General features: G+C 45.0%; 1 protein-coding gene across 2 annotated transcripts in view; it reads right to left on the bottom strand.

Moving 5' to 3' along the window:
* MCOLN1 (mucolipin TRP cation channel 1) overlaps positions 1 to 12465 on the bottom strand; it is a 640674-nt gene that overhangs the window by 532647 nt on the left and 95562 nt on the right. For both annotated transcript variants that reach the window (XM_044083494.1, XM_044083493.1), the window contains exon 2: positions 2546 to 2775. In XM_044083494.1, the coding sequence (XP_043939429.1) occupies positions 2546 to 2775 (230 nt within the window). The remainder of the gene's footprint in view (positions 1 to 2545; positions 2776 to 12465) is intronic.

The following is a 12465-nucleotide window of genomic DNA, read 5'->3' as shown; positions in this document are numbered from 1 at the left end:
CTTGCTTACACTTTTTGAGGGTACCAGAACTTGTTAGAGATTTGAAATGCATGGCTAGGCTTAAAAAGGCCCTTGTGGTTGTTAGCCTAGTACACACACATGAACCTATGAATGGCCAACCCTAAGTCTTAAGGCCAAAGAAACACACAAATAACAGCATCTGCACTGCAGCCATGACAAGTGATGGTATTGTTGATATGCAAGGAGCTGCTCCCAAGCAATCTAAACCCGAAACAGATGACAATCCAGATGCACATCTGCTGATATCAGTGTCTGAAGATTCAGCACCCGCCTCACTGGAAGCATCACTGAAGATGGGCTGTTAAAAAGAAGCATGATAAAAAAGCAGAAATGGAATCCAAGGAGTAATTTCTTTGTCCACCTAGGTATCCTAGGGGAAGACACAGTAACATTTATTGCTGAGATTTCAGGAAGGCCTTTATCATCTTTTCATAATCAATATCAACAATGACAGAGTGGCTCATTAAAAAAAATGACCTGGTACCCTCTTGATCCTGAAATGGATGAAATACTTTGTCTGCCAAATTTACAGAGAAGGAAGCTTTGATCCCCACCTCCCAAAAGGGACAGAGTAGCAGGAAAAATAGAGGAATCCTCTGTATCAAGCTTCTTTTGAAAATATACAGGAAACAAATTTGACACTACCATGCCTTTCATGTATAAGCTTCTTCCTTCTCTACCTGTATTTCTCGCACTCCTTATCATTCCATTTGTGTTTTGTCAAATTTTGAGATTCATATTGGTTCCTTGGCAACTTTGGGGTCAAAGCACGGCTATGTTTAAGATCAAATCTCCTTCTGAGGTAGACACAGCGCAGCCCTTCAGATTTTTCAACAGCAACTTGTTTTTCCTATCTCCAATAGTCAGAGAAGTAAACGATTTTTACAAACATCACATTTTCTTTAAAATGATCGTCCTCCAAACAGAGCATATACAATATGCCCGTTTTGTGGCCACATCTATTTTTTTAAGGTCTAACTTTCTAAGAGTAAAGAACAAAACAAAACCCACACATTACAAAGAAAACAATAACTGAAACAGTAACTCAGCAGTTTTTTTAACAAATTCAGAACTACAACAAACACAAAGCTGATTACAGGCACAGCACAACAGCAACACACTTGCAACACTTTCAAACATTTTATCAAGTACATAACTAGGTGGGAAAAACACTGATTGGTAAAGCTGGCAAAGGAAGAAAAACAGTGAAGTGTCAATTCAAAGTGAAAAAATACAGGAAGGCCTAAGGAGGAGATGTCAAGTAAGAAAACCTGCCTGAAGAGGCGAAACTTAGAAAGTCTGGCCTGTCACACTGACCAGAAGCAAAAAAACATAATGACTCAAAGTATAAATAGAAAAAGTGAAAAAGAAATTGTATAGAAATACCTATTACTGTAAAAAAACAAAAAAAAAACATTAAACAGCTTGGGGACATTTATCCAAAGGAAGCTTCTCCAGCAGCAAAACAGATCTAGGTATCAAGCCAACTGACAGAGCAATACAGGTAAAATACAGGGGCTGGCAGACTGAGAAAATTTTACATGTTGAGGTGACAAAGGCTGCAGTTTCAGTCTTGTTGATTGGTGGTGGGCAATGACTTCCTCATACCTGTGGAGCTAGGGCGATCCATGCTACCAAAATAAAGCACCAAAGAAAGCTTTATTTGTTGCCTTGAAGTGGTGAACCCAAAAAGTGTTTGTTTTTATATCTTGTACATAATCACACTCACTGTCTTCTTCCGTACTCTGTAAAATGAATCCCACATGGTGATGCAGCATTTCTACATTATTTCTTCACAATGAAAATGTCATTTTATACTAACAAATTTCAAGCGCTTTAGATGACCTTACCAGCATGCTGATCTTAAGCTCCTAATACAGCTTCAGATTATATACAACCTTACCCCTAACCGTTTCATAGTTACTGTGATTACTAAATTGTGTTTACTCTACATGTTTGGAACCTTGTTCTTTCTCTACTACAACCACCCATTCATCTTTTTTCTGGAAACACTGAATCATTTCTTTTGAATAATATGAATTATTTCTCCCATGTTCTCTAACCATCCTCTACCCAGCTATGAATCTACCTTGGCTCTGCAAGTCTTACTGCTACTATTACAAGCTCAATGCGTGCTTTGGTATTAATGTCAACGCCCTTTCCTTCCAAAGCCCTTCTCTCTTTATACTGTAACTCTGTTACACAATGGCATTCTTACAGCTGTAATACTTCTTTACTTGTATGCACGGGTTTTGGTCATCACTTTTAAGTATAGTCTCAAGAGCATTTTGATCCCTTTATCATGTTTTTTAGAATATGACTATTCTGTACTTGCACAATGTTGGCATGACTTGGTTACTGTAGTGCTCTTAACTGTACTTACTAATGTGAACACACAACTTTACTGTTATACCACATTTCTGTTACTAAAATGAATCAGTTTCTCAGGCTAAATTTGAAAACAAAAAGATACCTTTTTTCATACTAAGAAAATATACTTTTTAAAATGGATTAAACTGCCTACCTGAATGGTAAAAATCACAACTTTAATAACCTGAAGCACCAATTTGTAAGGTTTTCTGCCTTTTGCTCGATATTTGTCACAAGGGCTCATGAAAAAATATTTCAGTTTTCGACGCAAAGTGTCTTCTTCTATGTCAGAAATGTGATCCCTCTGCAGATAGGTACATGGCTGGTGATCTACACTTTCCAGAGATCTGTAACTCTCATTTCGCTTCAGTAATGCTTCTTTTTCTGAAAAGGTTAATCAACTGAAGTGAGAACATGGACAAATCAAGCATGCACAGTAAAAACACAAACCCAGTGCTATATATGAATGAAAAATACACAGTTACAATACTCCTACATGTACTTTCAACATACTCCAACTTTCCGGAATTCTAGAATATCGGAATTTGCATCAGCTCTCGTTTTCAAAATTAAAATGGAAAGACGTTTTAAACAGAGAATGCTTTCAATATCATTAATCTATGACTTACCTTTTTTCAAGCTCATACTACAATATGTTTATCTCAGCAACACTGCAAGCTTCTGGAAAGTACACTTACCATAAATGTAGATGTTCAAGTGTATTCACTGTTGCAGTCATCACTTGTGGGTTATCCCTGCTGGGTAGCACTCAGCCAGCCCGAATACCAGAGTAAAGGCTTCCCTCCTGCATCGGCTGTTCTGCAAGTGTGGCTGACGTCAGGTCGTCAGGGCTATAAAGGGTGACAGCAGACACCATTACATCAGTTTTTCTTGCCCCCAAAGGGTTGGTGGCGCAGATAAGATATATACATTGGGCAAGAAAGGGGGCAGGTGGGAGGGGAAACGACTGCAACAGTGAATACAGTCGAACATCTATATTGATGTTAAGTGAACACAACTGTACTATGTTCTTCGTGTTTCACTGCTGTGGTCATCACTTGTGGGAAAAATCCCAAAGCTGAGGAAGCGGATGTAGGAAAGCTGTACAAATTATGGGGATGCTAGCATGCCCTGCAGGACTGCGGATGCAAATCCTGCCGTGGTTTTGGAGAATGTAGCTAGCTGGTAGTGCTTGGTGAAAGTGTGGCTAGATGCCCAAGTAGCAGCTTTCAGAATTTCCTTGGTAGGATCCCCCTCAAGGCTGTGAAGGTAGAGGCTGCTCTTGTGGAATGGGATCTGACGGTTTTGGGAGGACTCTTTCCATGGAAGGTATAGTAGAAACGCATGCAACGAGAGATCCATTTGGAAATGGTCTGCCTAGTAATGGGTTCCCCTCTGCCCCAGGGGCGAACAAAACCAGGAGTTGGTCAGTTTTCCTGATTGATTTGGTCCTGTCAAGGTAAAATCTCAATTGTCTGTACACATCTAGGGTATGCAAAATTCTCTCCCTTCTATTTGTTGATTTAGGAAAGAAAGTAGGTAGGTATATAGCCTGATTGAGGATTACATCAGAGACCACCTTAGCCATAAAGGAGGGGTTGGTTCTTAGAGAGACCCTGTCTGCATGGAAGATGATGAAGGGCTCAGTGGCCATAAGAGCCTGGAGCTCAGATACCCTCCTAGCAGAAGTGAGGGCTAGCAAAAGGGCAGTTTTCCAAGAGAGGAATTTGAGATCTGCTGAAGAAGCTGGCTTGAAAGGGGGTAAGTCATCTTTTCCAGGACAAAGTTTAGATCTCAAGCTGGTGCAGGTGACCTTCTAGGTGGTCTGATGTGAGCCACGCCTCTGCGGAACTGCTTCAAGAGGTGCTGAGAGAATAAAGGCTAATCCGCCTGGACGTAGGCTGAGATAGCCGAAGCATGAGTCTTGATAGAGGAGTAAGACAAATCCTTATGGAGGAGCTCTGCCAGGTAGTCCAGAACCATGGGTCAAGAGGCTTTACAGCTGGTGATGTTACTAGAACCTGTGAGAGATGCACTTATCTAGCCAAACTGGAGGTAAAGCTCTCTCCAACCAAGACTGAACTTGACAGTCAAGAGGAGAAGGTAAACACTTGCACCACACGACACTCATCATATAGTCCCAACTAAACCTACATCACCAAAATCCACACACAGAAACATAAAAACATTCACGGAGGCTCTCAATAATAATCTGCTCAAGCAACAGAGACCTCCAAAGAAGAAACGCAAGCAACCTCCACCCCCAACACAGCCCAAATGACACATAGCCCACAGACTCAGTGTGCCACTCAACCACAGCCCATAAGGCAAAACAACATACCCAACACACTAGTCATAGATGACTCAGGCACACAGATGTCCCACTTACGAGGCTAAACAAGGAGAAGGTTACTGTCAGCTGCCTGTCGGGTGCCAGGATCCACCACATAACCCGCACACTCAGGTCACTTCACAACAAGTACAAATATGACTCTGTCATTGTCCATGTTGGTGTGAATGACCTGAGACGTACCTCCCTGGCCTACATGGAAAGAGACATGTAAGATCTCTCCGATCTTGTAGCCCAGGCAGGTATGACCCTAGCCCTGAGTAGCATCCTGCTATCACCCAGAAAGATACTGCAGTACAAGGACAAAATGATTGAATTCAACAAATGGCTAGGCTTCTGGTGTCATTCTAAGGGTATCCAGTATCTGTCTGCCTGGGATGACATGGTCGACAGACCATGATGCTTTGCCAGAGATGGCCTGCACCTGTCACCACTGGGATTCTGGACACTGGTTAAGTCTCTTGCCACCCCTATAGTGCCTTTTTTAGGTAAGGTTCAAATGAAAAATTCACCACCGTAAAAGGAACAGGCAAGTAAAAACTGAGGGTAATGCTACTCAATGCTAGAAGTCTAAATCTCAAAATGCACTCCCTCGAGGCACTCCTTAAAATGGAGAACATCGATATCTGTGCGGTGACTGAGACCTGGTTCAAGGCTCCATAGAGCACCCCTGCATTACCAGGCTATAACTCACACAACACTTTTCAGCCACCTAACCTGGACGAGAACACCAAAGGCAGAGGTATGTCCATATTCACTAAGGATATCAACACCTCCACGCTATTTTCTCAGCATAATGCATCCGAGGTTATCCAAGTGCAACTAACTCTGGGCAAAACTGCTATCCAAATTGTAGCTTGCTACAGATCCCCCACCATGCCCCAGAATTCCCCACTCCTCTTTTCTTGATATACTGGAAAATATTAGGGTTCAACCAAACACCCTAATAATGGGTGATTTCAACTACCCACCATAAACTGGGAAAACTACTCATGCACCAACTCCTTTGCTCAATGCTTTCTGGAATTCATAAATTCCAATGCCCTGGATTAACTTATCCACACCCCCACCAGGGACAACAATATCCTAGACCTAGTCATTACCAACATGAGTGACCGGTGTTCCACACCTGAAGTCAACTCCTCGTTGGTCTGATCCGACCATAAGCTAATCACCCTAGATATCCATATCCCGCCCCCATTAAGGAAACCACGGTAAAAAATTTCTCCAAAGTCAACTTCATGCTTCTTAAGACAGAAGTGGTGAACTTTAGGACACCCATGCAGATGGACAATACAGTCATGACTGCCGAATCCTACACAGATGTACTCTATAAGCACTTAAATGAGTGCATGGATCATGCTATCCCAAACAGAACCAAGATGCTATCCTCCAAAAAAAGGAAGCCAATCTGGTGGTCCCCTGCCATAAACAAACTCTACAACAGAAGGAAGAAACTGCTGCAAGAGAGAGTAAAATCCCATGAGTGGAAGAGTTCCCTGGTCAGCCTCAGTAAGAAGCTGAGATCCTCCAAAGCTAGCTACGAAAACAAAATCACCACTGATTCTAGGGACAACTACAAAGCATTCTAAAGCTATGTCAAGAATCTCAATGGCAACACCCAGATCTGCTCTGAGTTGCAGCACAATGGCACGAATATTACAGAACCAACTGATACTGCCAACATCCTGACAGATAGGTTAAGTGCCAACTTTACCCCACTCTTACCCCCTAAAGGGCCCATATTTATACAAGAATGCAGAGTCCCTGTAATCACAACTACGCAGGTAAAAGCTGCACTCTTTAAAGCCAAAAATAGAGCATCCATGGGACAGGACAACATCCCAGGCTGCGTTTTACAAGAACTTCAGAACAAAATGGCTCCCCACCTAAGCACCATATTCAATCATAGTCTCACATCAGGCTTTGTGCCCACTGAATGGCGCACATCAACAGTTATCCCACTCCACAAAGGGGGAGCCACCACTGATCCTGGGAACTATCGCCCCATTAGCCTGATGAGCCTGGTCTGTAAGGCCATGGATCTCTTAAACAAAGACATTGGTAACCTCCAAACTCTGGACTCCACCCAGTTCGGGTTTGTGAAAGGCAGACCATGCCTCCTGAACCTGATGGACTTCAGTGAGGCAGTCACCAAAGCAGTAGACGATGGCAAGGTGGTTCACACAGCCAGCTAAACTCACTAAATTAGATATAAATCCCTACGTCACAAGATGGGTTGCCAACTGGCTCACTGACAGAACCCACACTGTAAAAGTTGCAGACTCCAAATCTGACTAAAAAACAGTGACAAGTGGAGTACCACAGGGTTCAGTCCTGAGACCTCCCCTGTTTGGTATCTACTTCTCTGAAGTACAGGCTAACACAGAAGGCCTTTGGCTAACGAAGTTCGCAGATGACTGTAAACTAAGAGCCATAGTTGAGTCCCCAAATGATGTGGACATCCTACAGAAGGGCCACACTGAGACAGATGCCTGGTTTTAGAACTATGGCCTCAAGCTCAATGCCAAAAGTGCACTGTCATACCCTTTGGTAAACACTCTGTATCCATGAACTACCACATAGGTGGCAGTCTACTTAACACCGAATGTGTGATAAGAGACCTTGGGACCCAGGTGGACAGTAGCCTCTCCTTTGATAATCACATCGCCACAGTAGTTCGGAAATCCTTCTACGTGGCACACCTCATCACAAAAGGGATCTCATCCAGGAAAAAAAGAGGTCATTGTTCCACTCGACACTCATTAGACCCATTATAGAGTACAATGCCCCTTTTGGAATGTACTTCACAAGACATCTGCAACAGCTGGAAAGGCCACAGAAGTACCTCATAAAGAGGATTACTGGCCTCAAACAGATGCCCTACACTGACCATTTCAAAAAACTCCAGCTTTACTCCGTAGCATATCACCTACTCTGAGGTGATCTCTGCCTAACATATAAAGCTATGTCAAACCCAGAGCTGTTGGACATGCTACACCTAAAGAAATCCCAATCCCTCCGAGCTACCTTGTCACCACAATAAACAGGCCATGCTGGAAGGATAGATTCCTGTCCCAGAGACTTCCCATACTCTGGAACATGCTACCCATCTATGTCAGGCAAAGTTCCTCATTAACACTCTTCAAGAAAAATCTTGACGAGTGGATGGGAAATAGGAAATACACCCCTGGGATCACTTCTGTGGCTCTGCTTAACAGGGACACAGGAAAATAACTTTCTTGGGTGGTGTAAGCCAGGGAACCTTGTTCACTAGGCTTACTTAGGCCCTTGGTCCGATAGCCTAGTACCTACCTATGAACAGGTGAATCTCTTTCACTTAGAGGAATAAGATTTCCTGGTGCTGGGTCTGCAAGCCTGCTTAATAATATCTAACACCCGACTGCTGACGGCTGCAGTGTTAACTGTCTGAGGGATCAGCCATGCTGTTAACTTGAGTGTGGCAAGGCCTGGATGCAGGAGCTTCTCTCCCTGTTGTGTGAGAAGGTCTGCAGTGGAGGGCAGCGGAAAGGGAGGATGCATGCTCATGCTGAGGAGCATGGGCTACCAGTGCTGCCTTAGTCAGTCTGGGGCAATCAGGATAGCCCTTTGTCCTTCCCCTATGATCCTGAGTAGTACCCTGGGTATCAGAGGAAGTGGGGGAAAGGCATACACAAATAGGCTGCCCCAGTGGAAGGAGAGGGCTTCCACCCTCCAGGCTTCTGGGTGAAACTGTCTTTAGCAGAATTTGGTCAGCTAACGGTTCTGGTAGATTGCGAAAAGGTCTATGTCTGGTTCCTCCCAGATGTGACAGCTCTGTAAGAAGGTCTCCCTGTGCAACTGCCACTCATGGGGATCCAGGAGCTGTCTGCTTAAGTGATCCACCAGGGTGTTTTGTTTTCCTGGGAGGTACTGAGCTATGAGATGCAGTCCCAGATTCAAGGCTGACTGCCAGATTTCCATGGCAAGGTGACACAGGGGGTAAAAGAATGAGTGGCCCCCTGTTTGTTGATGTACCACATAACAGTAGCCTTGTCTGTCCTGATTACGAGTACCCTGGGTGACAGATGCTCTTGAAAGGGTTAGGATAGCTCTGTGCACCACTAGCATCTCTTTCAAACTGATGTGGAGACCTAGACCCTCCTGTTCCCAAAAGATCTAGATTTGCAGAATTCCTGTGTGGGCTCCCCGGGCAATGCGTGAGGCATCCGTGGTCAAGGCTGGTTTGTGTGGCTGAAGGACAAAAGGAAGGCCCTTGTTCAGACAGCAACCTTGGGCCCACCAAAGGAGCTCCTTCTGTAAGCAAATAATTAGTGGGAGTTGGTGCTCCAGAGACTGGGGGTGCTGGCACTAGGGGTTCCTTAGGTAGTACTGCAGTTTCCTTATATGTAATCTGGCAAGGGGTACCAGCAGGATGCAGGAAGCCATGTATCCCTGGGGTTGCATTATTTTCCTGGCTGTGAGGTAGGTCTTGTGTGCCAGCTGGTGGAAGCAGGATTGAGGAAAGGTGTGCTTCTGGTGGGGTAGGAAGGACATTTGCATGGATGTGTATAGTAGGATGCCCAGGAAGGTAATCCTTTGTGTGGGTTGTAGCTGGGATTTCTCCAGGTTGATGGTGAATCCCAGTGAGGTCAGTAGGGTCTGCACAAAGGAGAGGTCCTGTAGGACCTTTTCCTTGGTTTCTGCCTGAATGAGGTAGTCATTGAGGTGGGGTAAATGTGTATAGCTCTCCGTCTGCAGTAAGCAATGACTGGACCCAAGCACTTTATAAAGACTCTGGAAGCAGTGGATAAGCCAAAGGACAGAGAACTGAAAGTGCTGGGACCCTGCTCTGATCCTTAGGTAGCTCCTGCAGAACTGTCGGATAGGGATATGCAGGTAGGCATCCTTCAGATCTAGAGTCACTAGCCAGGCTTGTGGCAGGGAGCATGGGTAGCAGTTTTTGTAGTGTCAACATTTCGAATTGAAGAGACGGATTCAGGATGGTGAGGTCTAGTATAGGGCACCATGTGCCCTCCTTTCTGGAAACCAGGAATAGCCTTCAGTAAAATCCCTTCCCGGTCTGTTCCTTGGGCACAGGTTCTACAGCACCCTGGGCATAAAGTTTTTTGATCTGACGAATAGCTTCTGCTGTCTGGTTTGCAGGAACATCTGGGCAACCTGACCTCTTTAGTTTTTCTTTGAAATAGAATCTGTACCCCCTGGTAATAATTTCCAGGACCCACAGATCTGAGGTGATGGCCAGCCAGTTTTCTAGGAAGAGGGAGAGTCTTCCTCCTAGCTTGTCTGGAGACCTGGGGGGGGGGGGGCAGAGGGGAGGATAGGGAGTCATTGTGAGTCCCTGGTGAAGGAAGTGGGCTTAGAACTCCCCTGCCTTGGAGCGGCAGTGGACCACTGCCTAGTTTTTTGTTGGCAGTGTACCTGCGGCCTAGGGGTTCTGTCTCTGTGTGCCTTTCTCTGCATTGGCTTTGTTTGAGAGGGAAAGGACCAGTGCTTAGTAGAGAAGTTCCTGCTGAACCTGGGAGGTTGCACCTGCAAAAAGTCCTTGACAGTCTGCATGGATTTGGCTTTGTCCTCCACTTTCTTGATGACCTCCTTGGCCTTGTGGCCAAACAAATGCTCTTTATCCAGAGAGGCATCTAAAAGTTTGGATTTTTACCTGGTCAGGCAAAGGTTGCTCCCTTAACCAGGCGTGCCTTCTGATAACTGATCCTGTAGCTGCAGCCCTGGTAGAGGCTTCTAAGGCATCAAATCCACAATGTAAAGGATGCTTTGCTACCGGAGAGCTAGACTGTATGAGGTCTGTTAATTCTCTGGTAGTATTACTGTCAGACAATGCAAATATTTTATGTTTAATTAGTTCGAGCACATTCTGCTGGAATTTTATCATATGAAATTGACAATTTAATGCCCTCACAGCTAAAGTGGCTGAGATGTAAACCTTTTTACCCATCCTGTCTAAAGCTCCGCTTTCTTTGTCAGCTGGAATGGGTTTTTTTGAAGAGCTTGCCCTAGCTCCCTTACGGCCTTGATTAATTACTTCAGGGTCTGTAGTAGGGTATTTAAATGGGTATCTATGCGACTCTTGCACCCTGTAGTATCTGTCAGGTTTCCTAGGTGATGGAGGGAGAGAATCTGGAGCGAGGGCAGATTCTAGAAAAACATCCTCTACTACATCCAGGACAGGAGGAATGGCCAGAGGCTTATGCTGTGGCAAATCAAGAAATTCCCAGTCTCTTTTTAGACTGGGGGTAGTCCTGGGCCTCCCACTGAAAATGTTCTTTGAGAGTTTTGAGGGTTTCCCCAAAGGAAAGGTCCTCACTGGGAGAGGCAGACTGAATGGGATCATCAGCATCAGAGTCCGCAAATGTTGCTAAGGGCTGGCCTTCCATGTCGGACTCCTCCAGAACAGAATCTACTGATTCCTGGTCAGTGAGGACCTCTGGGGAGGTGTCTCTTTTTCTTTAGGCTGGTGTGGGAGGGTGAGATTGGCTACCCCTGATCAGAGACATCGGGTCGTCTGCCATTCTGAGCAGCTGCTGCGACTGAGGGGCAGGCTGGCTAGTAGTAGGTCGGTGGCTGGGGCCTTGTGAAGGGACCTTTTTGGAGGTAGATTTAGGCTTGGGCCTAGCTGGGTTAGTAGCCTTATACAGAGTCAATTTGACCAGCGCCGTTGTCGTCGGTCTAATCCTGACTTCGGATGTTGATGGGGTCTCAGCGGAAGCCAGTGCCTGCAAAGTGGCTCCAGATCCAACCCCATGAGGAAAAGACAACATCCCGGCAGGAGAAGGCTGACCTGGCAGTGTACCAGACTCTGAATGAGTCTCGGTAGAGACCTGCAATGGTTCATCGGCGGCTGCGAAGGAACATCACCGAGTTCAGCTGGAGCCCTGCTTTGAGTAAAAGTGGATTGTCAGGAGTCATCAGAGGGCCTAACTTTTAGAGGCCTATCCTTATCTTTGTCCTTTTTCTTCCTAGGTAAGTCAGTAACTGCCTGAGAGACCAACGCCATTTTGCACTGATAGAAAAGCGAACTAAAATGCATCGCTACAATATCAGCTCTTCTTCTTATAGTTCTAGCACTAAACAGGGCACAGAAATGACACCCTGGAACATTGTGGTCTGGGCCTAAACAAGTGACGCAGCGAGAATGGAAGTCTCGGTGTGGGATCTGCTCCACAACTGAGACAGTTATTAACTTTTTCTGACATCGGTTAAAGGCAAGAAAATATTCCCCATGGGGTACTTAGCTTTAGACGGTTGTTCTCACTCTGGCAATGGTCGAATGACGCACACGCAAAATTGCTTCTGCTTCAGGCTCCACGGCAAGAAAGACTGATGTAATGGCATTGGCTTTCTCCCTTTACAGCCCTGACGACAGCCACACGCACAGAACAGCAAACGCAGGAGGGAAGCCTTTACTCTGGTATTCGGGCCAGCCGAGAGTTAACCAGCAGAGATCATCCACAAGTGTTGACTGAAACAGTGAAACACGAAAAACATCTCATCTCCTTTGCTAAAATCTTGTCAATGGCATCTTCCACAAATTATTTACTGTGAAAGTCTGCCTATCACATCATCCAGTTTTAAGACCGACTATAAGAAATTAAGCTATTACTCAGTACTTGATATGGCACTCTACACACAAGCATGTAACAAGAAATGACAAAGCAGTAACAAAGCCAATAAGCTGTGTGCCATGTAAGCATATTCTGCAGAACTTA

Source organism: Protopterus annectens, chromosome 9.part0, assembly GCF_019279795.1.
Source record: "Protopterus annectens isolate FY-2018-M chromosome 9.part0, PAN1.0, whole genome shotgun sequence".
In the NCBI taxonomy this organism is placed as follows: Eukaryota; Metazoa; Chordata; order Ceratodontiformes; family Protopteridae; genus Protopterus; species Protopterus annectens.
Note: the sequence above shows the minus strand (reverse complement) of the source record. Positions and strands in the feature narration are given on the sequence as shown.